At 43.6% G+C, this 27,624-nt stretch overlaps 1 protein-coding gene across 2 annotated transcripts in view; it reads left to right on the plus strand.

Annotated features, from left to right (window-relative positions):
• ippk (inositol 1,3,4,5,6-pentakisphosphate 2-kinase) overlaps positions 1–27,624 on the plus strand; it is a 56,763-nt gene that overhangs the window by 9,587 nt on the left and 19,552 nt on the right. For both annotated transcript variants that reach the window (XM_034164800.1, XM_034164791.1), the window contains exons 2-9: positions 7,342–7,401; positions 11,442–11,537; positions 11,610–11,676; positions 12,360–12,478; positions 13,133–13,222; positions 13,318–13,376; positions 14,172–14,244; positions 16,550–16,702. In XM_034164800.1, the coding sequence (XP_034020691.1) occupies positions 7,342–7,401; positions 11,442–11,537; positions 11,610–11,676; positions 12,360–12,478; positions 13,133–13,222; positions 13,318–13,376; positions 14,172–14,244; positions 16,550–16,702 (717 nt within the window). The remainder of the gene's footprint in view (positions 1–7,341; positions 7,402–11,441; positions 11,538–11,609; positions 11,677–12,359; positions 12,479–13,132; positions 13,223–13,317; positions 13,377–14,171; positions 14,245–16,549; positions 16,703–27,624) is intronic.

A 27,624-nucleotide genomic window follows, 5' to 3' on the forward strand; every position in this document is an offset into this window, starting at 1 on the left:
CACTGAGAGACTCTGAGCTGCGGCGCCGTGACTCTGCTCTGTTCGGCTCTCTGCCGGCGGTGGAGGGGCAAGCAGGCAGCAGTCTGTTCAGCACAAACAGCCTGGCTGTTAAAACATATCAGAGCACGACACAGTATAACAGCGCTGTCATAGCAGTAGAATGGCACCACCCTGTTGTGCCATTGTCTGGGGAGAACCCTGATAAGGGACCCATTCAGAAACCCATTATAATTTTTACACTTAAGTTTATATCGTGATATATACTGTTACCGTGAAGGGATTCAGTTTATACCACGATATGAACTTTAGGTCATACCATGCAGCCCTAGTCACCACTCCTGGCTTCATAGTGGAGTACAGTGGAGAAGGATATTCTTTCAAAAAACAGATCAAATCCAGGATTGCATCCCAGATGTACTTTCTGGCAAATTGTAGCTGAACTTTCAGGTCTTCTTTTTAATGAAATCCTCCTCTGTACCACTTCATGATGAAGCTGTATAACTGGTGATACAAAATGCAAAACTTGCACTGTGCATAATTTCTCCATTCACAGCCACATAAGCCTGTAACATCTTCTGGGTTGTCTGGGTGTGTTGGCGGCTTTCCTCACTCTTCTTCTTGCACAGTCACTCAGTTTTTGAGAACTGTCTGCTCCACACAGATTTACCATAGAGTGCCATATTGTTTGTATTTCTTCATAACTGATGTAAATAAAGTCATAAAGACATATTCAGTGGCAGCTTTACCATCAGACAGCCTTGTCCACTATGACCACAACAGACTCCATGCTGTCAGTGATGTTAAAGGGGCAATACACAGTATTAAGAACAGGGGGATGGAAACTTTTGATCAGAGTCATTTGGGTAATTTGTGTTGTCATTATGATTTTAAAAAGATGAACTTCGATAACAGATAATCAGATAACTGAAAAGTTATCTTTGATAATGATAACCACCCAAAAATGTATCGGAAGTTACAGATAACCAATAAATTCCAGTATTGTCTCCGGTACACTTGCAACTACTAACAAGCTAATTTTGAGTTTTAACACCACGATCATTTCTGGAAGCATCAAAAGCGACAACAGACCCAAACAATGAGCCCACACTTCTGTCTTTGAACATCCTGCCCTCTGCTGGAAGCTCCTGTTTACTACATGGCTTCCAGCACAGAAGCAAGCTGAGAGCAGCCATGAAGCTCAACTCTCTACCAATCACAGCACTCCGGTCAGGCCGAGGTCTTGGAAAATAAAGCAGTGCTGACTTATGGTTTGGTATATAAAAAAAAGAATACTGATAGAATAACTCCATTAATGTCAATTCTGTCATTTGTACAAAGTTAAAATATAACATATTTTTTTTGATGTTGAATAATTCACTAATTCTGAAGTTTTGTAACAAACACAGACAGGTTGCAAAAGATTCTGGGTAAAATGTGCCTCTGCTAAACACTGATTGGTTCAGTCATTCATTATGTAAACCAACATGTTAATGTGACATGTGCTTTTGTAAAATATTCCATTTTTTTATTTGTAAAAACAGGCATTTTCAAAAAGAAAAAAAAGCCAGGTTGTAATTAGATAACCGTCTGATATAACCGGTGTCAAAAATAAATAGAACACTGCCATGATCTATTGGTGCCAGACGTTCAATACTTAAGCTGGGTTTACACTGTGCGAGTTTTGGCCCTTTGTCAGCTGATTTTTCATTGGTGCGAGTATTTTTTGGATTGCACCGAGTTTCAGGTTAATCGCGCATCCTGCATCGTTTAGTATACATGGAGTAATGAGCTGCATTTAACATCTCACAACCACCACTCGCACTGTGCCTGTGCAAACACCGCAGACCTGTCTTGTAATGTTTTTTGTTTTGTTTTTAAACTTTGATATCTCCCATCGACGGTTTTTGTAAATTAAGTTTGAAAAAAAAACTTCTGTTTACGTTTTGCTTCTGGAAACACGAGTCCGACGTGGTTTTTGAACGTACAGTGTGTGTGAGAACATAAATCGTGTGCTCTGAACTTCTACACTGCTGTTCTGTGGTACAGTTTGAGCTGGAACCTACAGTGATTGAAAATATCAGCCCAGCTTCAGTTTGAATACTGCCATGAACACTACTAGCCAGTAGATGGCAGTAGAGACTTTCCAAAACAAAATTCCAGATAATCTGTGTCTGCTTCTACTCTGCTACATTTAAGATGCGTGGAATTTAATAAACGCCAACACAATAGGGTGATTCTTAGACTACGGGCACTTATTATGTCCTTTGTTCATATTGTATGAAAAACAGAAAAAAAGGGGAAATTTCACACTTTTATAGTTATCTTTACAATGAAAGTGTGTTAAGAAATTTGTTCTAGTAGTCTATGATGACTTTTTCACCTTTTTTCAGCATCATTATATGCAAATATTGCCATTTTGTGCTTGTCCCACACCCAGACTTTTGATCTTCAATGATAAAAATGAATGGTAAAGAAACATTTTTTTCTAATGTTTTAAAATATCTCTGAATAAAATATCAGTAAAATAATCAAAACATAATTGGGGTATTCAATGTCATACAACTGTTGTGATTTTTTTAAACAAAATGTAGTTGTCCCACACTGTTGCCGTAATTTCCCCCACAACACTGTAATGTCCCTTTAAACAGTTTGTATGAAAGATTGTTTGGGTAGTTCCTATGGAGATAAACAGTGACATCAGAGCACATGTATATAGCACAAAATCACAACAAACTGTTGCCCCAAGGCGCTTTATATTGTAAGGCAATGGTGTAGTGGAAATTACATTTACAAGGCCAATAGTCCCCCACTAAAACCTTAAAAATTAGCGCATTACTTTAAAACTAAAACATATATTTTCACTTTATAAAACTTCAGACGTTAATTTAAATAACTTGTTTGAAATTAGTTTGGTTAAAAGTTGAACCATAAGTTAAAAATGTATGCCTCTGGATAACTTGGGTGATATTGCCGTCGTATCAGTATGGGGTTAAAAGAAATGAGTTTTTTTTTTTGTGACCAGTTCTCCTGTGCCTTCAGAGGATAGAGCGGTTTCTTCTAGAAGCAGCTCTCCTCTTTTTGCAGAGGGTAGAACTACACATCTGCTACAAAACGTTTAACAGGTAGGTGTTCATCCATCCGTCCATCCATTTTCTTCCGCTATCCGGAGTTGGGTCACGGGGGCAGCAGCTCAAGCAAAGCTGCCTAGACCTCCCGATCCACACACACCTCCCCCAACTCCTCCGGGGGAACCCCAAGGTGTTCCCAAACCAGCCGAGAGATGTAGTCCCTCCAGCGTGTCCTGGGTCTTCCCCGGGGCCTCCTCCCGATGGGACGTGCCCGGAACACCTCTCCAGCGAGGCGTCCAGGGGGCATCCGGATAAGATGCCTGAGCCACCTCAACTGGCTCCTTTTGATGTGGAGGAGCAGCGGCTCGACTCCGTGCTCCTCCTGAGTGACCGAGCTTCTCACTCTATCTCTAAGGGAGTGCCCAGCCACCCTGCGGAGGAAACTCATCTCGGCCGCTTATACTCGCGATCTTGTTCTTTCGGTCATGAGCTAAATGTCATGACCATAGGTGAGGATCAGAACGTAGATCGATCGGTAAATCGAGAGCTTTGCTCCCCTACTCAGCTCTCTCTTCACCACGACGGTCCGATACAGCGACCGCATCACTGCAGATGCTGCATCGATCCATCTATCGATCTCACGCTACATCCGTCCCTCACTCGTGAACAAGACCCCGAGATACTTAAACTCCTCCACTTGAGGCAAGGACACTCCACCGACCTGAAGAGGGCAAAGCTCCTTTTTCCGGTCAAGAACCATGACCTCGGATTTGGAGGTGCTGATTTTCATCCCAGACGCTTCACACTCGGCTGCCAGCCGCCCCAGTGCATGCTGAAGGTCCTGATTTTGAGGAAGCCAACAGAACCACATCATCCGCAAACAGCAGAGACGAGATTCTGTGCTTCCCAAACCAGACCCCCTCTACACCCTGGCTGCGCCTAGAAATTCTGTCCATAAAGATAATGAACAGAACCGGTAACAAAGGGCAGCCCTGGTGGAGGCCAACGTGCACTGGAAACAGGTCTGACTTACTACCGGCAATGTGAACCAAGCTCCTGCTGCGGTCGTACAGGGACCGGATAGCCCTTAGCAAACAACCCCGGACCCCGTACTCCCGGAGCACCCCCCACAGGGTTCCCCGAGGGACACGGTCGGACGCCTTCTCCAGATCCACAAAGCACATGTGGACTGGTTGGGCGAACTCCCATGAACCCTCGAGCACCCGATGGAGCGTGTAGAGCTGGTCCAGTGTGTCGCGACCAGGACGAAAACCAAACTGTTCCTCCTGAATCTGAGGTTCGACCATCAGTCGAATTCTCCTCTCCAGTACTCTGGAATAGACCTTACCGTGGAGGCTGAGGAGTGTGATCTCCCTGTATTTGGAACACACCTGCCGGTCCCCCTTCTTAAACAGAGGGACCACCACCCCGGTCTGCCAGTCCAGAGGCACTGTCCCCGACCACCACACAATGTTGCAGAGGCGTGTCAGCCAAGACAGTACCATAACATCCAGAGACTTAAGGTACTCAGGACGGATTTCATCCACCCCAGGAGCCGTGCCACCGAGGAGCTTTCTAACCACCTTGGTGACTTTGGCCTGTGTAATGGATGAGTCTGCCTCTGAGTCCCCAGTCTCTGCTTCCTCTTCGGAAGACGTGACGATGGGATTGAGGAGTTCCTCGAAGTATTCCTTCCACCACCCGAGAACATCCCCAGTCAGGGTCAACGGCTCCCCACCCACACTGTAGACAGTGCTGGTGGAGAGCTGCTTCCGCCTCCTGAGGTGTTGGACGGTTTACCAGAATTTCTTCGAGGCCGACCGATAGTTCTCCTCCATGGCCTCCCCAAACTCCTCCCAGACCCGGGTTTTTGCCTCTGCGACTGCACGGGCTGCGGCATGCTTGGCCTGCCGGTACCTGTCTGCTGCCTCCGGGGTCCCACCTACCAACAAAGACAAGTAGGACTCCTTCTTCAGCTTGACGGCATCCCTTACTTTCGGCGTCCACCACCGGGTTCAGGGATTGCCGCCGCGACAGGCACCAGAGACCTTGTGACCACAGCTACGAGCGGCCGCATCGACAATGGAGGTGGAGAACACGGTCCACTCGGACTCCATGTCTCCAGCCTCCCCCGGGATCTGGGAGAAGATCTCCCAGAGGTGGGAGTTGAACACCTCACTGACACAGGGTTCTGCCAGTCATTCCCAGCAGACCCTCATGATACGTTTGGGCCTGCCAGCTCTGACCGGCTTCCTCCCCGAACAGCGGATCCAACTCACCACCAGGTGGTGATCGGTCGACAGCTCAGCCCCTCTCTTCACTCGAGTGTCCGAGACACGTGGCCAAAGTTCAGATGATACGACTACAAAGTCAATCATCGACCTCCGGCTCAGGGTGTCCTGGTGCCACGTGCACTTATGGACACCCTTGTGCTCGAACATGGTGTTCGTGATGGACAAACTGACTAGCACAAAAGTCCAACAACTGAACATCACTTGGGTTCAGATCAGGGAGGCCGTGCTTCCCAATCACCCCCCTCCAGGTCTCACTGTTGCCGCCCATGTGGGCGTTGAAATCCCCCAGGAGAACAATGGAGTCCCCAGTCGGAGCGCTATCTAGTACTCCTCCCAGGGACTCCAAGAAGGTCGGGTACTCTACACTGCCTCTCGGCCCATAGGCCGAGACAACAGTGAGAGACCTGTCCCCGACCCGAAGGCAAAGGGACGCGACCCTCTCGTTCACCGGAGTGAACTCCAACACATGGCAACTGAGCTGGGGAGCAATAAGCAATGCGACCCCAGCTCTCCGCCTCTCCCCGTGGGCAACACCAGAAAAGTGGAGCGTCCAGCCCCTCTCCAGGAGTTGGGTACCAGAGCCCAAGCTGGGCATGGAGGTGAGCCTGACTATCTCTAGTCGGTATCTCTCAACCTCCTGCACAAGCTCAGGCTCCTTCCCCCCCAGCGAGGTGACATTCCACGTCCCAACAGCCAGGGGCTGTGAGCGCGGACCGGGCTGCCGGGCCACCCGCCCTCGACCGCCACCCAATCCTCTCTGCACCCGACCCCCATGGCCCCCTCTGCAGGTGGTGAACCGACAGGAGGGCAGGCCCACGTCACTGTTTCGGGCTGAGTCCGGCTGGGCCCCATGGGCTAAGGCCCAACCACCAGGCGCTCGTGCGTGAGCCCCAGCCCCAGGCCTGGCTCAAGGGTGGGGCCCCGGCTCCGCCATACCAGTCGACGTCTCGGTTCTTGATTTTTTTACTGGTCATGGGAGCATATGAACTGCCCTTAGTCTGACCCGTCACCTAGGACCTGTTTTCCTTGGGAGACCCTACAAGGGGCACAAAGCCCCCGACAACATAGACCTAGGATCATCCGGGTACGCAAACTCCCCCACCATGATAAGGTGGCAGCTAGAGGGGGAGGTGTTCAACTGATTTTAAATTTTCTAAGAGTTATAGGTGTTCAGCTTTGTTTACAGCGTTACTGGTCTAAAAATTATCGGACAAAAATTTATCGGAAGATAATTAGTCCGATAATGATTTTCATAGTTATCTGAAAAATAATCCGATTATGAAAACTTTATCTTCGATAATTATCGGTTATCGGATTATCGGAACTTTGCCCACCACTGCCAACCACTAACCATGACTGAGGGAAAAAGTTTTTGTGTTCTTATTCATATCCTCTGAAAAATGGCCAAATAAACAATAATTCTGCCAGGGTATGTAAACATATGAGCGCAGCTGTACCTGGACGTCGAGCACCTCATGCATATGATGGAGCAAAGGCTGTGATTAAGTGGACATACTGGAAAATATGGACGTCTTAGTTAGATTTGGTCCACTTGAAGGCAAAGAGTGTTATCACCCATGTGGCTCTGGGGGTCAGGCCCATGTCTCGCCACTGCATCACTGTGAGTCACGTGGTCCTTGCGGGTCTCGGGAGGCAGTCCGTGTTGGGGGTCTTGGACCCTGTGTTTACCTGCTGGCAGGTCTAGTTTATATTATTATGAATATTTTATCAAGGAACAGCTGCAGCCGATTTTCGGTGTTCATCTTCCGTTTCCTGTAAACTGAATATTTTTTTATGTTTTATTGCTGCCTCACATCTTGATTGCGTTACATTAGTTATGTTTTGTGTTGCGTTGTTTACAACATTCACTTGTTCGTGTGTGTCGTGCAGACAGTGGTGAGTTCCTGTTATGGCATGTGAACGTGTTACTTGTGACGTTTGTTGGTCTCACTAAGTCTTTCATTTTTTTTTTTTTGTAGATTTCCAAAGTTTTGCGTCTGCTGAAGTATCCGGTTGAGGATTCTGAAAACCCGCCACAGGTACTGACGTCTGTTGCCACCCGTTAGCTCAGTGTTCACGTAATCACCAGCTGGTGTCACCATGTTCAGCGCGGGGAGACGCCAAAATTTTTTTCTGTATTTTATGAAAAGCATTTTTCTTTGTAATATTCCTCAGATGAGATAAAAATGTTTCTAATCCTGAACCAGAACCCGCTGACGCTACATTCACACCGACGGTAGACATGTGCTTATTACAGCCGAATCACCGCCATTGGCAGGTGACACGTGGCACTGTCACGTTGCCGTGGTAATTATATAAACATGCTCAGTGCTTCAACATTTTACACAACAAACACGATAAAAAGGAAAATCTTGCTAGTTTTTCTTATTTATTTTATAATTTTGTTTTTATTAATTTTTATTATTCTTTATGTAAATAACAGACTCATATTTCAAGACACTGCACAAAAATCATCCCTGGTTTTCTGAGATAAAACTGAGTCCTTCTCAGATTTGACAGTTTGAGAATTAAAAAAAAAAATCTTTAACTTGTTGTGGCTGTGGAGAGAAAAAAGAAGACGAAAATGAAGCACATCACTAGTTTGTTAGTTCCAGTAAATATTGAGGTTATGGTTAAACTTGTTATGGTTAAACCGACACGGAGTCTTCAACTTTTAGTCAGGAACTAATCTGATCAATAATAACTACACAATAAAATCATTTAAAACTAAAATTACAGATATTTGGACTTTGATTCAGTGTTTGCATTTAGAGAAGAATGTAAATAATGTTTATAATTCTTCTAAACTGGGTCAGCGGCAGTGCTCCAGATCCAGTTCTGAACCAGGTTTCACTGATATGACACGTGTCACTCAGTTTTCATCAAGACATCAGCTTTGATTTCTGAAAAGTTTCTTGAGAAAAAGTGGTGATGAAATCCTGGATCCAGATCTGGATAAAGTTTCAGATTTAGATCCTGGTGTAACAACCAGGGTTTCACAAAGCAGTAATATTGTTTTAAGCAACTATGAATTGAATAGACAAAAAGAGCTTCCTGTGGACAAAATGAGTAAAAGATAAATCTACATTAAGAGTTGGTATAAACTCAGTTTGAAACTGTTTTACATAGAAACCAGTTAAAAAAAAATTAAGTACATTAATTTTAAAGTGTCACAGGCTGGAGGAAGAAAGTATTTGTTGGCCAACCTGAAAATTAATGAAAAAAAAGGTTGATTTGGAAGTGTTGTCAATCCGCCACTTTATCTGGATCCAATCCAGAATCCCATGTTCCTGTCAGGTTGGACCTGGTCTGCAGGCAAATAACAAAAAAGAATTCAAACCTATGAGTCAGATCCTCGTGTGTGTGTGCGTGCGTGCGCCCGCACGTACGTACACTAATCCTGAGCACACACACAGAACTGGTTCTATAGTCAACATGTCAGCAGGGCTGATGTCAGACCGCCCGCACCATTATACTTCAGGTGATCATGTGATCTGAAGGGCCTGAAGCTGAATGACCTCTGACCTGACAGCAGAAATGTATCATGAAACTCTTCATGTTCATTGCTGACAAAACTGACAAAACCACAACTAAAGATGTGACTTGCATTGCCAGATTTCCTGAGGAAATTCAGCAACCACAATTCTTGAAGAACCTGAAAGCAACAAATTAACATTTCTCAGTATAACAGAGTTTATGAGATTAATGTGATCTTTCCATTGTTTTAAAAACAACTATTTTGAGATGAATAAGATTCACAACCTTGAAATTTATTTTTCAGATCTTAATTTCTTGGTTTGTGCTAAATTTAAAAGCCACATGCTAACATTTAAATTCAGATGATAATGTACTGACAAGAGAGGAGAGTGTTGAGGAGGCGGAGGGAGTATTTTGAGGAGCTAATGAATGAAGAAAACGAGAGAGAAGGCTAGATGGTGTGGCGAGAGTAAATCAGGAAGTACGAAAGATTAGTAAGGATGAACTAGAGCAGCTATGAAGAGGATGAAGAGTGGAAAGGCAGTTGGCCCAGATGACATGGAAATGTCTAGGAGACATGGCAGTGGAGTTTCTAACCAGATTGTTTAATAAAATCTTGGAACGTGAGAGGACGTCTGAGGAGTGGAGATGAAGTGTGCCGGTTCCTATTTTTAAGAACAAGGGTGATGTGTAGAGCTGCAGTAACTATAGAGGCATAAAGTTGATCAGCCACAGCATGAAGTTATGGGAAAGAGTAGTAGAAGCTAGGCTTAGAAAACAGGTGAAGATTTGTGAGTGGCAATATGGTTTCATGCCGAGAAAGAGCACTACAGATGCAATGTTTGCTCTGAGAATACTGATGAAGAAGTATAGAGAAGGCCAGAAGGCGTTACATTGTGTGTTTGTGAATTTAGAGAAAGCTGAGTTGGAGTATAGTATGAGGAAGTCTGCTGTGGCAAAGAAGTATGTGAGGGTAGTGCAGGACATGTACAAGGATAGTGTGACAGCAGTGAGATGTGCAGTAGGAAGGACAGAGCCGTTCAAGCTGGAGGTGGGATTACACCAAGAATCAGCTTTGAGTTCTTTCTTGTTTGCATTGGTAATGAACAGGTTGACGAATGAGATCAGACAGAAGTCTCCATGGACTATGATGTTTGCAGATGACATTGTGATCTGTAGAGAGAGTCAAAAGCAGGTTGAGTCTAGCCTGAACAGGTGGAGATATGCTCTGGAGAGCAGGGGAATGAAAGTCAGTAGGAGCAAGACTGAGTAGCTACGTGTGTGAATGAGAGGGAACCCAGTGGAATAATGCAGTTACAAGGAGTAGAGGAGGGACCCAGGGTATATAGGGAGAAGGATGCTGAGGATGGAGCCACCAGGCAGGAGGAGAAGAGGGAGGCCAATGAGGAGGTTTATGGATGTGCTGAGGGAGGTGGTTGGTGAGACAGAGGAAGAGACAGAGGAAGATACAGAGGACATGGTGAGATGGAGACAGAGCAGAAAGAGGAAAAAAGTGAACTTTTTATGATTGCCATTGTTTTAGTTTTATTAGCAGAGGTTGTTGTTATTTATTTAGAATCAGTGTAAATGGACTGCATTTATATAGTGCTTTTCCATCTGCATCAGATGCTCAAAGCGCTTTACAATTATGCCTCACATTCACCCCGATACAATGCGCTCACTACACACCGGGAGCAATAGGGGATTAAAGGCCTTGCCCAAGGGCCCTTAGTGATTTTTCAGTCAGGCGGGGATTTGAACCCATGATCTTATGGACTCAAGCCCAACACCTTAACCACTAGACCAGGGGTGGCCAAGTTCGGTCCGAACTTGGCCACCCCTGCACTAGACCATCACCTCCCCTAAATGGATCAGAATTCTTCTGATCCATTTAGGGGAGATCACACTGATTATTCTGATCAGAATCAGTGTGATCTTGAGAATCAGTATGATCAGAATTCTTGTTTCATCTTTATCCTGATTCACCTCTGATGAAGGACTGACTTTCTGTTCGGTTTTCTACAGTTTGTGAGTTTGTTTTGGTGGTTTTTGGGGTGAAGTGGGACTGGAACCACTGGTCTGGAACACGGACGAGCTCTCTGTCAGCAAGTTATTTTCATGCACTTCATGTCTGAAACAGAGGTCACGTTTGTCAAAGAGAGCTGACGGCATCTGTTGGTGATGGTAACGCTCAGGTGCTGGCATTTAAATGATTTAAAAAAAAAAAAATCAACATTATGACGTAGATAATCTGAATAAATTGTCTTCAATATAAATGTACATTCACCCTTTCACTCACACCCACAATTCAGATGTCTTGTTTGGACACGTTCAAACCTGTTTTTCAGTTTCAGATGATGTGGATCAGTCTAGTCTGGTTCCCAGAGCTAAGCTGGGACCATGACAAGCTTTTAGCCTAAAATAAACAGCGCAACGTTATGTCCTCGTCAGAGTCTGAATAACCTGATGACATGGGTGGGTGTGTCTTACTTTAGCTCCATTGCGGCGTCTCCAAAAGTATTAAAACTGTTCTGGCTGCATCCTGAGACCTTTGTTGGACAGATTAAGAAGAGAAGTTGAAGTGTTTCCTGTTTGGCTGCAGACGGCAGAGCAGGCCTTCAGGCAGATCCAGAACATCGTGGACTTCAGCTCCAACGTGATGAGCCACCTGCTGGGAGACGAGTTCATCCACAGCGGGGTGAGGTGCCACTCTGAACACACAGCTGGATCATTATTGTTTTGTTCTCATGTGAGTTCATTTCCTCCACAGGAAGTGGTCAAGCTGCCTTTAGAGTTTGTCCGACAGCTGTCAATCAAAGTTCAACATCAGAGACCAGGTGAGCTGAAGTGAGAGGGTTTTTTTTTTTGTTGTCTAATTTTCTGAAGAACATTTAGCATACAGCTAGCTCGCTGACTTGACGGTATGCTAAAGTGATCAGTGTTGGTGTGGAGAGATTGTCTTCTTAAGGTGCCGCCTTAAAACTGGCTATTTAGCCTAGTTGCTTACCTTAGCCTAGCTGTCCACCCCTGTGGGTTCATTGAAGGACAAATAAACAAACCTAAACGCCAAGAAAGAGACTATAAATGAATTAGAACATGAACTTACAGGTTATATTATGTGTTATCCATAGCTTCAGTTAGCTAACTAGAATGATGATTAGCTGCTGACGCAGCTCTTCACCAGCTGGCAGGCTACAAAGAACATGTCCAGGTAGAACAAACTCTGACTCTTAAAGATGTTTGTTTTCACAGCAAAAAGAATCTTCCTGAAGGCGTCAGAGAGGACTTTTCACCCGGAGACAGCAGGGAGAAATGTGATTGGATGAAACTAAACTCAATTATTTATAGAAATGATTAGAGTGATTTATTTATTTATTTATTTTTTTTTGTAAAATACACATACTATGAGTGAAAATACATTATCTGATTTTGATCATATCTCAGTCTTGCTGGCCCTGATGGCCTTTTTCTCCCATGATGCTTTGTGTTGTTTATGTGCGTTTGAACATGTGCATTTCAGCTTGGCGCTGCGATAAGGTGATGGACATCTACAGCGGCTGCGCTCTGTTTCTGCCTAACCTGACGTCTCCAGCCGTTTACCAGCCAACTCACGTTCCTCCACTCTGCATCGAGATCAAAGTACTGCACACGCACAGACACACAGTAGTGCTTTAAACGGGCACATTTTGAGAATTTCTTGATAATCTCTTCATGATGATGTTCTAGGGTGCTCTGGGGTCGTGACCTTTTGTTCATTGTGTCCTGGTGTATGAATGTCGGTGCGCGGCAGCGCCGTCCTGAGCGCTGAACGCCATGTGGCTGTAATGTTTGCATACGTGTGCACACTGCAGTCAGGAGTCGTGTATCTGAGCTTATCAGTGGGTCGTGCATTTTCCCATCATGCCGAGGGCTTTGTTATTTTATACGCAGCAGTCTGTGAGAGTCGTTGATTATCTCAGTTCACTGAAAATATTTTGACCCGTTCTGTCATGTCGAAAAACATGATGTCATTTTACTTAAATAGAGAGAGAAGATGTTCCACTTCTCAGTGTAATATAACAAGTATTATTATTATTATTATTATTATTAGCAGTAGTATTAGGACTAACTCATTACTATGTCGGGGAGTAACACACAGTAATGATGTCATGAACAGGAGGTCAGAGGTCGTGCACATTCTCAGGGGTAGTTTTTGCTTTCAGAATTGTGTGAGTGACTATCAGCCACCTGGACACGCAGTAAACACGTTGACTAACCCACCACGTGCCGCTGAGCTGATGTTCTGTGTTTCAGCCTAAATGTGGCTTCCTGCCGACCGGCAAACACGTCAGTAAGGACATAAAGACCAGAGTCTGTCGCTACTGCATGCACCAGCATTACAAGGTATCTACTACTGCAGTACTACTACAGCCGGCAGTACTACTACAGCCAAGAGTAAGAGGACAGAGTAACTGTGCTGCTTGTGTTCCCGTCTGCAGGTGGCCAACGGGAAGTGGAAGAGACGCAGTCTGTACTGTCCTCTGGACCTGTTCTCAGGGTGAGTACTGCTCTTTTCACAGTACTTTGTACTGCGCAAGTTTTCAGCCACTGAACTCTAGAATAACTGAGCTTTGATGTTTTGATAAAGAAAAAAAAAGTTTCATGCTCTGTTCTGAAGGCTTTTATTTTGGCGGTGTGTGTGTGTGTGTGGCGATGTGGAGCTTTGTACCGTCTCTGTATTATGCAAATTTGAAAGTTTGACAGTCAGACACCCATGTGACCCCGTGTGTTTGTGGCAGTGTCAGGGTTTCCACACTTTAAGTCCATTTGATGGGAATCGGCCAAAGAGCCTGAAACACTTCTGTGACATGCGTAAGACAGACCCAGGTGTGGATCCTGCTGTTTCTGTCACGGCCTGCAGGGGGCAGTGAGTGAGACTAATCACGTAGTCTGTCAGAGATGACTCCAGATGATCCATGACTGTGATTGATCACTAATTATCAGGAAGGAGATGTCTTCAAAATAAAATGCTCACGTCCAGCCTGTTACAGAAAATCACCAGTGATGAAGAATTAAATAGTAGTTTATATGATTTTAATTTTATAGAGTGTAAACTAGTCAGTGCAGCTGCTTTGATTCTGAGTTTTTATCATTGGGTGATATGTGGCGCTGTTGGCCTGGAGATGTAACAGACGTGGACAGTGTTCGTGTCACACCAGGAGCTGGCGGGTGACCTCTAGACTGTTTCTAGTCTCGTTCCTTTCCTGGTCATGTGATTACCAACGGTGTGATGCATAAGAGACATAAAACAAGAACACCAGTGATGTGGTATGTTTCCTTTGCGCTCCTGCAGGAACAGGCAGAGGATGCACTTCGCCATCAGACACCTGATAGAAGAACCGCAGAACAACTTCAAAGTCTTCAAGGTGAGACGGCGGGCTGTCATTACAGGACCTCTAGTGGGCGGCAACAGGTCTGTTTAATGTCGGTTTAGTAACGTTGTCCTGTTCCAGCAGCTGCGGTCCACTGTCTTTACCAGCAGGTGGCGCTACTGTCAGTGGAACAGGATGCTGCTGTTGTGTTTTGTTTTTTTTTGTTTTTTTTTACATGAATTCAATTTTCCAATTTTCAGTTTTTCATTTATATAGCACCAAATCACAACAAAGTTGCCTCAAGGTGCTTCACACAAGTAAAGTCTAACCTTACCAACCCCCAGAGCAAGAACACAGGAGACAGTGGTAAAAAAAAAAAAAAAACTCCCTCTGAGGTAGAAACCTCAAGCAGACCAGACTCAAAGGGTTGACCCTCTGCTTGGGCCATGATACAGACATAAATTACAAAACAGTTCACAAAACAAATACACAGTAAAATGTCTGTGCACAGGATAGTTTCCAGAACAAATACGACACCCATCTTTGGATGGAGCTGCACCTCAAAGAGAGAGGGAAAAAAAACAGAATCAGGCATCAGAAAGACAAGAAATACAGTATAATTTGTCAGCATTAAACAACAAGAAAAACAGAAGAAATACTAAAGTGATCGCCGGCCACTAACCCTAAGCTTCACTAAGACCCAGAATTTAGATAAAAGTTGAGGCCGCGGCACGCTCCATTTACTAATAAAATGAATTTAAAAGGGTAAAAAGCGTAAAACTATACTATACCACTATGCTAGCCATGTCAAAGGGAAAATAAGTGCGTCTTAAGTCTGGACTTGAAAGTCTCCACAGAATCTGTTTTATTGACGCAGGGAGATCATTCCACAGAACAGGGGCACGATAAGAGAAAGCTCTGTGACCCGCAGACTTCTTATTCACCGTAGGGACACAAAGTAGTCCTGCACCCTGAGAACGCAAAGCCCGGGCCGGTACGTAAGGTTTAATTAGGTCAGCTAAGTAGGGAGGTGCCAGTCCATGAACAGTTTTATAGTTTAGTAGCAGAACCTTAAAATCTGATCTCACTGGGACAGGAAGCCAGTGAAGAGACGCCAAAATGGGTGTAATGTGGTCAAACTTTCTGCTTCGTGTCAAAAGTCTGGCAGCAGCATTTTGAACCAATTGGAGAGCCGTAATGCTGGACTGCGGTAAACCAGAAAATAGAACATTGCAGTAGTCCAATCTAGAAGAGATAAATGCATGGATCATGGTCTCAGCATCAGCCATAGACAGGATGGGACGAATCTTTGTTATATTTCACAGGTGGAAGAAAGCAGTCCTAGTAATATTTCTAATGTGGAGGTCAAAGGACAATGTAGGATCAAAAATTACCCCAAGGTTCCTCACTTTGTCAGTGTGATGTATGACACACGAGCCAAGGCTGAGCGTTAACTGGTCAAATTGATGCCGATGTCTCACTGGATCCATCATTTCAGTCTTACCAGAGTTTAAAAGTGGGAAGTTTCTGGACATCCAGCTTCTCACTGATGCAAAGCAATCTTCTCAGGATTTTATGTGAATGAGATTACCAGCAGTTATCAGCATGTATAAGTAAGTAAGTTTAGTGTTAATGTAACGACAGTTTGTTTCTTTCTGCTTTGATTCAAAGCTGATAAAAAGAAGCTGCAGCTATAAATGGACTGCATTTATAACATGTTTTCCATCTATATCAGAAGCTCAAAGCGCTTTACAGTGATGCCTTACATACACTCACACACCGATGTCAGGGTGCTGCCATTCAAGACGTTCACTACACACCAGGACCAACTTGGGAATGAAGGGATTTCTGTGTATTTTTCTGGATGTTCTGTTGCTCTTCAGAGAATCATTAAAACAGCAGAAAAAAATCATGGGTTGCCCCTCCCCTCTCTGTCAGACATCGCAAACAGCCGCGTCCTCTCAAAAGCTAAGAACATCATTAAGGACACTACACATCCTGGTCATCAACTGTTTGAACTGTTACCCTGTGCTACAGAGCGATCAAATCCAGAACATCCAGACTCACAAAGAGCTTTTTCCTGCATGTCATAACCACACTAAACAATCATTGACAATGCCCCCCCTTCCTTTGCATGTTTATTTGCACATGTTTACCTGGTCGCACTGCACTTTATACTTGGGTATTTTATTATTAACTTTATGTTTACCTACTGGAGTTGCAACCCTAATGTTGTTGTTCTGTAATCAATTCAATTCAAGGGCCCTTAGTGAATTTCTGTCCAGACAGGGGTTTGAACTGAGGATCCTCTGGTTTCAAGCCCCTGCTTATCCACTGTAACGGCTGTGTGTGTCTGCAGGGCGGTCAGTGTATATACAGCAGTAAGGAGGGCAGCGACGACCCCACCGACCTCAGCTCGCTCACGCATCATCTCAGACCGTACTTCACCTACGGAAACAATCGCATCAGCAGTCACATGACCAGCAAAGCCGTGATGAATGACTTCATCCAGGTAAGATGCACACCGCTGCCGCTCTTTAACGGTTTGTTAAAGCTCCCTGAAGGTAACCGGGTTAAGAGTTTATCCACAGAGACCAGCTGGATCCAGACCACGTCCTCTGTCACGTCCGCTGGGGTTTTTAAAGTCATTTTTACTGAGTGTGGCCTCGTTTCTCACTGCACCTGCAAGTTCTGCACCTCTGTGTATACAGTCATGCCGAGAACTAGAAAGTACTCACTAATCCTATAATGATAACGGTCATGATCTCGCCTTCAGTCACTCTGACGAGCAGAAATGTTTTATGTTCACAAGAATCAGGTTTATTATTTATTTTGCAATTTTATGAGCCATGAAGATTAAAATGATTTTGTTGAAAAATAACTATATTATGATTCATTTTATTTATGTATGTTTTTCTGAATAAATCTCATAGTTCACACTGTCAGAAATGTGGAAGTCCAACAATAATTTATGTTTTTAATTCTTCTTCTATAGGCTGCTCCCATTAGGGGGCGCCACAGCAGATCAGTTGTTTCCATCTCACCCTGTCCTCTGTATCTTCCTCTGTCACACCAACCACCTGCATGTCCTCCCTCAGCACATCCATAAACCTCCTCTTTGTCCTCCCTCTTCTTCTCCTGCCTGGTGGCTCCATCCTCAGCATCCTTCTCCCTATATATCCTGGGTCCCTCCTCTGCACATGTCCAAACCATCTCAATCTCACCTCTCTGACTTTGTCCCCAAACCGTCCCACCTGAGCTGTCCCTCTGATATGTTCATTCCTAATCCTTCAGCTCTGCCTCCTGTCTTTTTGTTAGTGCCACCATCTCACTACTGTCTTGTAAACTTTCTCCTTCATGCTTGTTGATATTCTTCGGTCACAAATCACTCCTGCCACCTTTCTCCACCCTGCCTGCACTCCTTTCTTCACCTCTCTACCACACTCTCCATTAGTTTGTACAGTTGACCCCAAGTATTTAAACTCATTTACTTTCACCACTTCTACTCCTACTCCACTACTGTTCCACTGGGCTCCCTCTCATTCACACACATAGACTCAGTCTTGTTCCTACTGACTTTCATTCCCCTGCTCTCCAGAGCATATCTCCACCTCTCCAGTCTAGACTCGGCCTCCTTTCTACTCTCACTACAGATCACAATGTCATCTGCAAACATCATAGTCCATGGGGACTCCTGTCTGATCTCATCTGTCAACCTGTCCATCACCACTGCAAACAAGAAAGGACTCAGAGCTGATCCTTGGTGTAATCCCACCTCCACCTTGAATGAGTCTGTCATTCCTACTGCACATCTCTCCGCTGTCACACTATCCTTATCCATGTCCTGCACTAGCCTCACATATTTCTCTGCCACTCCAGACTTCCTCATACAATACCACAGCTCTTCTCTTGGCACCCTATCATAAGCTTTCTCTAAATCCACAAACACACAGTGTAACTCCTTCTGGCCTTATCTGTACTTCTCCAACAGTATTCTCAGAGCAAACATTGCATCTGTAGTGCTCTTTTTCAGCATGATACCATCTTGCTGCTCACAGATCTTCACCTGCTTTCTAAGCCGAGCTTCTGCTACTCTTTCCCATAACTTTATGCTGTGGGTGATCAACTTTATGCCTCTGTAGTTACTGCAGCTCTGGACATCACCCTTGTTCTTAAAAATAGTCATCCTCTCACTTTACAAGATTTTATTCAGCAATTTGGCTAGAAATTTCACTGCCAGCTCTTTCTGTCTGGCCAATCGGTACAAGTCCTTCTCTCCTTCCTTACTGTTCATCATCTTCTACAGCTCACTAACTGCCTTTTCCTTCTCTTTTGCCACTTCTCTCTTCACCTTATGCCACATCTCCTTGTACTCCTGTCTACTTTCTTTGTCTCTCCGACTATCCCAATTATTTTTCACCAACCTCTTTCTCCTTATGCTTTCCTGGACATCTTCGTTGCACCACCAAGTCTCCTTGTCTTCCTTCCACTGTCCAGATGTCACACCCAGTACCTTCCTGTCTGTCTCACTCATGACATCTGCAGTACTTTTCCAGTTTTCCAAAACTGTTTCCCCTCCATCCAGTGCTTCTCTCAACTGCTCACTGAATTTCACACAACATTCTTACTCCTTCAGCTTCCACCATCTGATCCTTTGTTGAGCTCTCACTCTCTTCTTCTTTACCTCTAAAGTCATCCTACAAACAACCATCCTATGCTGTCTAGCTACACTCTCTCCTGCCACCACCTTACTCACTGTTTCGCAGTTGTAAATCTTGCAGCATTTCACAGTCCGTGACTCACGCGAGAGGTCAGTTTCAGCAGAGTTCCAGTTCAGGGCACAATGTAAACAAACCTCGTGAAGTATGGACAACAAGACATCAGGATAAGGCAGAAGTCCATCACAGGTGCTGCACCTCCTCTAGATAACCCTCTCAACTTGGGAGAACGTGTCATCATCATAATTGCCTGTGAACTCGCTGGATCAACGGCATTCTCTCTGCCCAGCCTGGAAGACAGCGCCAGCTCACGCTACCTCAGCAGAGCTGCCAGCATCAGCAAAGACACATCCCACCCCAGCAACCACCTGTTTGACCTACTGCCCTCTGGCCGACGGTATAGGTCAATCAAAACTAGGACAAACAGACTAAGGGACAGCTTTCTCCCCAGAGCGATCACTGCACTGAACAATAACAAACCACATTAATCCATACTTTTCAAAGTTTCTTGTGCAATATCTGTAATCCATGTGCAATTATTCCCGTGCAATATGATTCCACAGTTGTATGTAATTCTCATTTTACATTTTATTTGGTCCACATTTCATTTTATTTTATTTTACCTTATGTTTATATTAGTTGTACACATACTCGGAATAATTTACTGTTAAATTTCACTCTCTTTTATTTGGCTAAAAATTACTCGCACCACGGAAAGCACCTTTTGGAGTTGCACTCAAATCTCGTTGTAATGTAAATTACAATGACAATAAAGGCGATTCTGATTCACATCCTCACTAGCCATTGTTTATATGTGCTGTGAGATGCCAGAATTCTGCTGGTGCCACAGTGCATTCTGGGAAGTGCAGGGGGCCGCCAGGGGGATTATGGGAAATGTTAAAGTATTGAATAGTCTCTGATTTCTTTTAGTTTGCATCTCCTACACAGAATGTTGTTAACCTGTGTGCATCTTCCTCCACTCTTATGTCACCCTGTGCTCCTCCCTTTTCTTAAAGTAGGTATTCACCACAGCCAAAATCAACTACCATCTGTCCTTCCACATTCCTATCCTTGATACCATGTCTACCCATTACTTCCTCATCACCTCTGTTCCCTTCACCGACATGCCCATTGAAGTCTGCTCCTATCACCACTCTTTCATGCTTGGGTTCACTCTCCACCACACTCCAGAAATCATCTCACAACCTATCTGCGGGGCATATGCACTGATGATATTCATCATCACCCCTTCAATTTCCAATTTCACACTCATCACTCTGTCAGACACTTACTTAACCTCTAACACACTCTAGAGTGCCTTAATTGAGAGAGTGGCATAAACTCAGAACATGGCATAATTTTGGTTCCAACTGCACTGAAATACTGAATGAACCTTTTGTGTTTTCAACATTTTTTTAAAATCAGTTAACCACATACAGCAACACATACAGGTACAGTAACTCTGTGTCATGCAGTGACGTGCGTGACAGTTTTAAAGTTCTCCATCTCTGGATTCTGCTTTATTCTGGACTAATTTGACCTTCAACAAGTTTTTCTTTCTACAATCATCACCTCCAAATCAAAGGTAAATTGTGCAGTTTCCTCTTTTACTGACTTAGTGCTGTAAATGTGATGCAGACTTTTCTGAGTCATTTGTAATCAGCATGCGCACTGTAAAAACTATTAAAATATGATGGCAGATGGAGTAAAAGCAGAAAACTGTGAAATCACAGCTTTTTGTGTCTGATTTAACGGTTGGACTTTTAATCACGGGAATGTCTCTGGTCCACTTTCCTTGGCGAGTCAGAACTGAACTTTAATTTGTACCTCTGTTACTGTGCACGTCCAGACTGCTCGGTGTTTTTAATGGAAATGTATTGCAATCAGACGGGACATTTTATCTGATGTGAGCGAAAAGCTGTTACACAAAATCTGATATATACAATGTTTATTACCTGGAAAACAATACAAAAAGTTTGGGACTTTTTTTGTCCGGTGACTGTGAATATCTAGTTTATATGATGACGGTTTAGGTGAGTTTTACTGAACATGGGACTGAACAATAAATTTACCTCACAAAGCTTTGATGATGAAGTCTCTTCCATCCCACACGGCTGACTTTATTTTCCAAAATGTTTCTTCTGTTTGGATCTGAAGGGAATTTGTACATCTTGAAGCCCTTGTTGTGTCTATTTGTGCCTCCAAATGCACAACAACCCGGCATTTTCAGCAAATAAATGAATAAAATAGCTGCATTTACATGCAGACACATTAACAGTCAACGCTATTTAGGAACCAAGATGGCACCATGAGTCGCGTGACCGTTTTTTTTTTTTTTCTTCCCTTCTTTGACTCATCATGTCGCCACTCTCTCAAGGCACTCCAACACACTCTTAACATGCTCTTCCTTTAAAATGACCACAACACCATTCCTCTTCCTGTCCTCACCGTGATACAACTTGAACCCACCTCCGATGCTCCTGCTCTTACTTCCCTTCCACTTGGTCTCTTGCACACACAATATGTCTACCTTTCTCCTCTCCATCATATCAGCCAGCTCTCTCCTTTTACCGGTCAGACTGCCAACATTCAAAGGCCCGAGTCTCACTTCCATCCTTCTAGTTTTCCTCTTCTCCCACTGTCTCTGGACACGTTCTCCTCCTCCTCCTTCACCCAGCAGTAGCCCAGTTTCCTCTGGCACGCTGTTGAGCAACGGCACCGGTGGTGGTGGTTGTTGACCCGGGCCTCGACCAATCCAGTATGGAAATTAGATTTTTCATCTGCATGGTTGGCTTGTTTTATGCCGGGTGCTCTTCATGACACAACCTTCCTCATTTATCCAGCCTTGGGATGGCACTCAGTGTACTGGCTGCACACCGCATGTGGCTGAGATCAGTTATAAATGGTTGTTTAAAAACAACAACAACAACAACAAAAAAAAACAAATGTGGAAGGCATTTTAGTGACATCTAGTGGTAAGTAGAGAAGCTTGAATCTTCGACTGGACTGGGTTGCTTGACGCGAGGACATTTTGCTTCAAATCGCAGAAGCTTCCTCAGCTAAAATTCTTGCTCTGGTGGTCTGACTTCTGTCTTGACTCTTGTCGAGAAGAATGAACCGACGTCACAAAAGATGGAGTTTTTATCTAATGGTAAGGTTTCATTTTGCAGCCTATCAGCTGTGACTGCATTTATCATAACCAGTGAAATTTGTCCAGATTAAAGAACAGATTCATTGGACTAGCTAACTCCTACTCCTAATGATTAAATGCACCACTCTGCATTTAATCATTAGTGATTGATCTCTGCTGTCTTCCACAGCATGTCTTTTTCCTGGTTCTTCCCACTGTCGCCAAGTGCTTGCTCACAGGGGGTCGTTTAGACCGTTGGGGTTTTTACGTAATTATTGTATGGCCTTGCCTTACAATATAAAGCGCCTTGGGGCAACTGTTTGTTGTGATTTGGCGCTATATAAATAAAATTGATTGATTGATTGATACTCCAATAAAAACTAAAGTTTTCTCTGCAGAAGGAAACGGATTAATTCATGTTGTGTCTGTTTTCTTCTTTTTAAGTATCATCTGTAGTAGTGAGTGGAGGTCAGGAAATGAGTTGTTTGGTGTTTTTTACAGGACCAGGAAGTAGCACATGTTTAAAAAACATCTCTGCAGACGGGTCATGGTCACGAACCAGCAGAGAGAACAGGAAATGAGACTTCCTCCTTTTTCCTTGGATGTACCAATGGCTTCATGAGGCCAAACCTGTTTTCTCTCACACATCAAGTGTGAACGGGCGGTCCGATAAAGACACGCCCACCTATTGGGGGGGGGGGGGGGGGGGCTGGAGTGCTTGCACCTAGACTACAACACAGAAGCACATTGACCTTTCTGTGACCTTTCTCTGTGTACCAGTGACATGGGGTCTTGGTGTTTAGTCCAGCAGATAACTGAAACAATCCTTCAAATGATCATACAAGCAGCAAATTCAGCACAAATACTCCTCAGACATATTACTCTATTAACACAGACTGGCCACTTGAATTTTCAGTAGGCGGAGAATAACTGGAGAATTACACAGGGGACAAAGATGAAAAATTACTGATGGAGGTTTTCGAGAAATTCCTGGAAACCTGGATTTTTACTCAAGTGGTGAATGTTTCCAGATTATTTCTGATAGCATACGTCAGAATCCATTAATGCTCCACCCCCAAACAGTAGGTGGCAGCAACGCACAGTGTTGGTTTGCAAACCGCCAGTCAATGAAACAGTTGTGACTTGTTGAATGTTTGGTCTCCAAAGTAAAGGTCAAACAAGGTCGACATCCACTGGATTCTACATGTGACATATGTTGCCCTGACATGACACATGGTACAAACTGCTTATTTAAAACTCTTAACCAATAATTTGCATCACTTTTTACCAAAATTGGAGCAGCTTTAACTTTTGACCCCTGTACAGTCAGTAAGTGACCTTTATCACCATTCTTGCTGTTTTTTATTTTACCCCATAACATTTAGTCACAGATACTTCAAACTATACCTTTTTGTAGTATTTATCATTAGATAAATAATGTGGTGTAGTTGTTATATGGCTGGGGGGGCCTGGCTGCCTTTTTGTTTCTGTCCTTTGTTTCTCCTTCCAGGTGGCTTGCATTTGGGACTGAGTGGCTGTGTTGCTGAGGTTATCAGGACCTCACCCTGATCACCTGCGGCTCGTCAGGACTCACAGCTGAGGTGCATCTATATGGATTGGAACATGGTGGCATTTAAGACTGGAGTATACAGTGTGTATTTGCCAGAGACTCGACCTTGTGACCAGACGGGTGAGATCGTCGTCTCGGGAGCCATCTCATCATCAGTGGATGCAGAGAACGTCCAGGGTTTGATGCACGGTCTGTGAAAGAGGAGGGGGTGAGGTCTCACGCTCGTCAGCACACTTCCTGAGGTACGTTAGATTTTGTGACTAACATTTATACAGTCAGTAAATGTGGTGTCCCTCACACCTTTTTATATTGAGCTGTATGTTAGTCATGTATCGGCTTCCACTGCAGTGGAGTTTTGTGAACTGGATGTTCCATGCCTGCAGGTTGGGAAGCTGATTAGTAATCAAGCCAGGAAGTGTTTGCTGTTTGTACACCTTTAAGTGTTCTCTCTGTGTGTAGAGTGTGGATTCACATAATGGTTCCTTCTTTCACAGACTCGGTTTGTTGCGGCCACCTGGGGGGTGTCGGCAGGGTCCTTGAGTCCGAACAGCTTCTGGCTCCGGACCGTTAGCGCTGCTGGGAGCGCACCACGCCAGACCGCACTTTCTGTTATTTTGTATCACTGTTATGTGTTAAATTCAGTTAGCCTTTGTACCGTGCTCTGCTTATTTCATACTGGGTCCTTCAAACGCTGGTCGGTTCTCCGAGCTGCATCCGACACATAACAGTAGTTTTCAATATGACTGGATCATCTTTTGCTTTTGACCCCTGTGTCATCCTTCATTGACCTCTACCTGACTGCCTGTTGAAAATTCAAGTGGCCAACTGTTTTTTTTTTTTTTTTGTTCTCAAACGATCCTCCTGAAGGAAGCACTCCACACCTGCCATAGCTGTGATTTGAACTTTGCATTGATGCATCAAGCACACTACCATAATAACTCTGCTACTAATCATGAAGTTTATTCATACTGCTGATCTCTGCCCGTCATGTGTTTATGTCTCTTAAGTGCCTCCTGCAGTGTTATTAGGGTTTACAACCTGAGCTCATTGCACTTTATGAAATGCACTAGTACCTGTACACTGATTGTTTGAGAAATGCTCTCAATGTTGGTTTGTTGTGCAACAGTGACAATAAATTGTTATTATTATTATTAAAGTGTGTCTAAGGAGTATTTGTGTTGAATTTAGTGTTTTATCACCATTTGAAGGATTCCTGTAAATATGGTGTTCTCTGCTGTAGTAGTTGTCTTGTTGGTCCATGAGGGTAGTGACCTGCCCACCTGTGGGCGTGTCCACACTTGATCATTAAGGACCCCTTTAGGGCTGCAGCTATCGATTATTTTAGTAATCAAGTATTCTATGAATTATTTTGGCGATTAATCGAGTAATCGGATAAAAAGTACTTTTGCATTTTTTAACATCAATAGTCCAGGCTCTCACTAATTTTAGTAAATCAGAAGACACGCACATCCAAGATGTGTAAAAAAATAAATAAAAAGTGTGCTGGATCAGAAAAAGAGGCAAACATCAAAGCAAAAATCTGCACAACCTGAGCGCTCCCATGCAAAAAGCTTTATTTGGACACAAATGGCAAAATAACTGCACCAAAATCTGGACATTTTGCTGAAATGGCAAAGGGATGTGGTTTCTGTTTTGTTTTCCCCCAACTTGTAAAATTTAACCTTTTTTTTAGTTTTAAGGTTGGTGGACTGGGACCCTGCATTATTTCTTTTCTCTTTTTTTTATGGTAAATGGACTGCATTTACAGTGGGGAAAATAAGTATTTGACCCCCTGTCAGTTTTGCAGGTTTTCCTACCTACAAAGACTGGAGAGGTCTGTAATTTTTTTCATAGGTACACTTCAACTGTGAGAGACAGAATCTAAAAAAAAAAAAAAAAATCCAGAAAATCACATTGTATGATTTTTAAATAATTAATTTGCCTTTTGTTGCATAAAATAAGTACAACCCCTGGCAATAATTATGGACTCACTGCCCTCGGAGGATGTTCATTCAGTTGTTTAATTTTGTAGAAAAAAAGCAGATCACAGACATGACACAAAACTAAAGTCATTTCAAATAGCAACTTTCTGACTTTAAGAAACACTATAAGAAATCAGGAAAAGAAATTGTGGCAGTCAATAACGGTTACTTTTTAGACCAAGCAGAGGGAAAAAAATATGGACTCAGTTCTGAGGAATAAATTATGGAATCACCCTGTAAATTTTCATCCCCAAAACTAACACCTGCATCAAATCAGATCTTCTCATTAGTCTGCATCTAAAAAGGAGTGATCACACCTTGGAGAGCTGTTGCACCAAGTGGACTGACATGAATCATGGCTCCAACATGAGAGATGTCAGTTGAAACAAAGGAGAGGATTATCAAACTCTTAAAAGAGGGTAAATCATCACGCAATGTTGCAAAAGATGTTGGTTGTTCACAGTCAGCTGTGTCTAAACTCTGGACCAAATACAAACAACATGGGAAGGTTGTTAAAGGCAAACATACTGGTAGACCAAGGAAGACATCAAAGCATCAAGACAGAAAACTTAAAGCAATATGTCTCAAAAATCGAAAATGCACAACAAAACAAATGAGGAACGAAGGGGAGGAAACTGGAGTCAACGTCTGTGACCGAACTGTAAGAAACCGCCTAAAGGAAATGGGATTTACATACAGAAAAGCTAAACGAAAGCCATCATTAACACCTAAACAGAAAAAAACAAGGTTACAAGGGGCTAAGGAAAAGCAATCGTGGACTGTGGATGACTGGATGAAAGTCATATTCAGTGATGAATCTCGAATCTGCATTGGGCAAGGTGATGATGCTGGAACTTTTGTTTGGTGCCGTTCCAATGAGATTTATAAAGATGACTGCCTGAAGAGAACATGTAAATTTCCACAGTCATTGATGATATGGGGCTGCATGTCAGGTAAAGGCACTGGGGAGATGGCTGTCATTACATCATCAATAAATGCACAAGTTTACATTGATATTTTGGACACTTTTCTTATCCCATCAATTGAAAGGATGTTTGGAGATGATGAAATCATTTTTCAAGATGATAATGCGTCTTGCCATAGAGCAAAAACTGTGAAAACATTCCTTGCAAAAAGATACATTAGGTCAATGTCATGGCCTGCAAATAGTCCGGATCTTAATCCAATTGAAAATCTTTGGTGGAAGTTGAAGAAAATGGTCCATGACAAGGCTCCAACCTGCAAAGCTGATCTGGCAACAGCAATCAGAGAAAGTTGGAGCCAGATTGATGAAGAGTACTGTTTGTCACTCATTAAGTCCATGCCTCAGAGACTGCAAGCTGTTATAAAAGCCAGAGGTGCAACAAAATACTAGTGATGTGTTGGAGCGTTCTTTTGTTTTTCATGATTCCATCATTTTTTCCTCAGAATTGAGTGATTCCATATTTTTTTTCCCTCTGCTTGGTATAAAAAAGTAACCGTTACTGACTGCCACAATTTTTTTCCTGATTTCTTATAGTGTTTCTTAAAGCCAGAAAGTTGCCATTTGAAATGACTTTAGTTTTATGTCATGTCTGTGATCTGTTTTTTTTCTACAAAATTAAACAACTGAATGAACATCCTCCGAGGCCGGTGATTCCATAATTTTTGCCAGGGGTTGTATAATAACAAAACCTAAACAGTTTATAAGTACATTAAGACAGTAAATTAACATTAATGTAACCGGGTGGAAAACTTAATGCAGCTTACCTTTAACGCCACCAGAGGGCATTTTGTATTTGGGATACTCCCTTGGATCACGTAAGATTTTGGAGCTTTATAAAAGGGGACCACGAGATTTAGGACGTTCTCTTGTCTTCCCATTTGTGACATGCAGCAGCTGTCTGAGACCAATGTCTCTGGGTTTTTGAGATGACTGTAGCAGGTGGATGGTTCTGGGAAACACTGAGGACAGTGGTGGTGGCGAGGGACGCTTGAGCCTGTCAAATACGCCGTGCTTCAGGGCCCACGTTATTGGTAGGATGTTTATCCTGC

The sequence above is a fragment of the Thalassophryne amazonica genome, chromosome 3 (assembly GCF_902500255.1).
Source record: "Thalassophryne amazonica chromosome 3, fThaAma1.1, whole genome shotgun sequence".
Lineage (NCBI taxonomy): Eukaryota > Metazoa > Chordata > Actinopteri > Batrachoidiformes > Batrachoididae > Thalassophryne > Thalassophryne amazonica.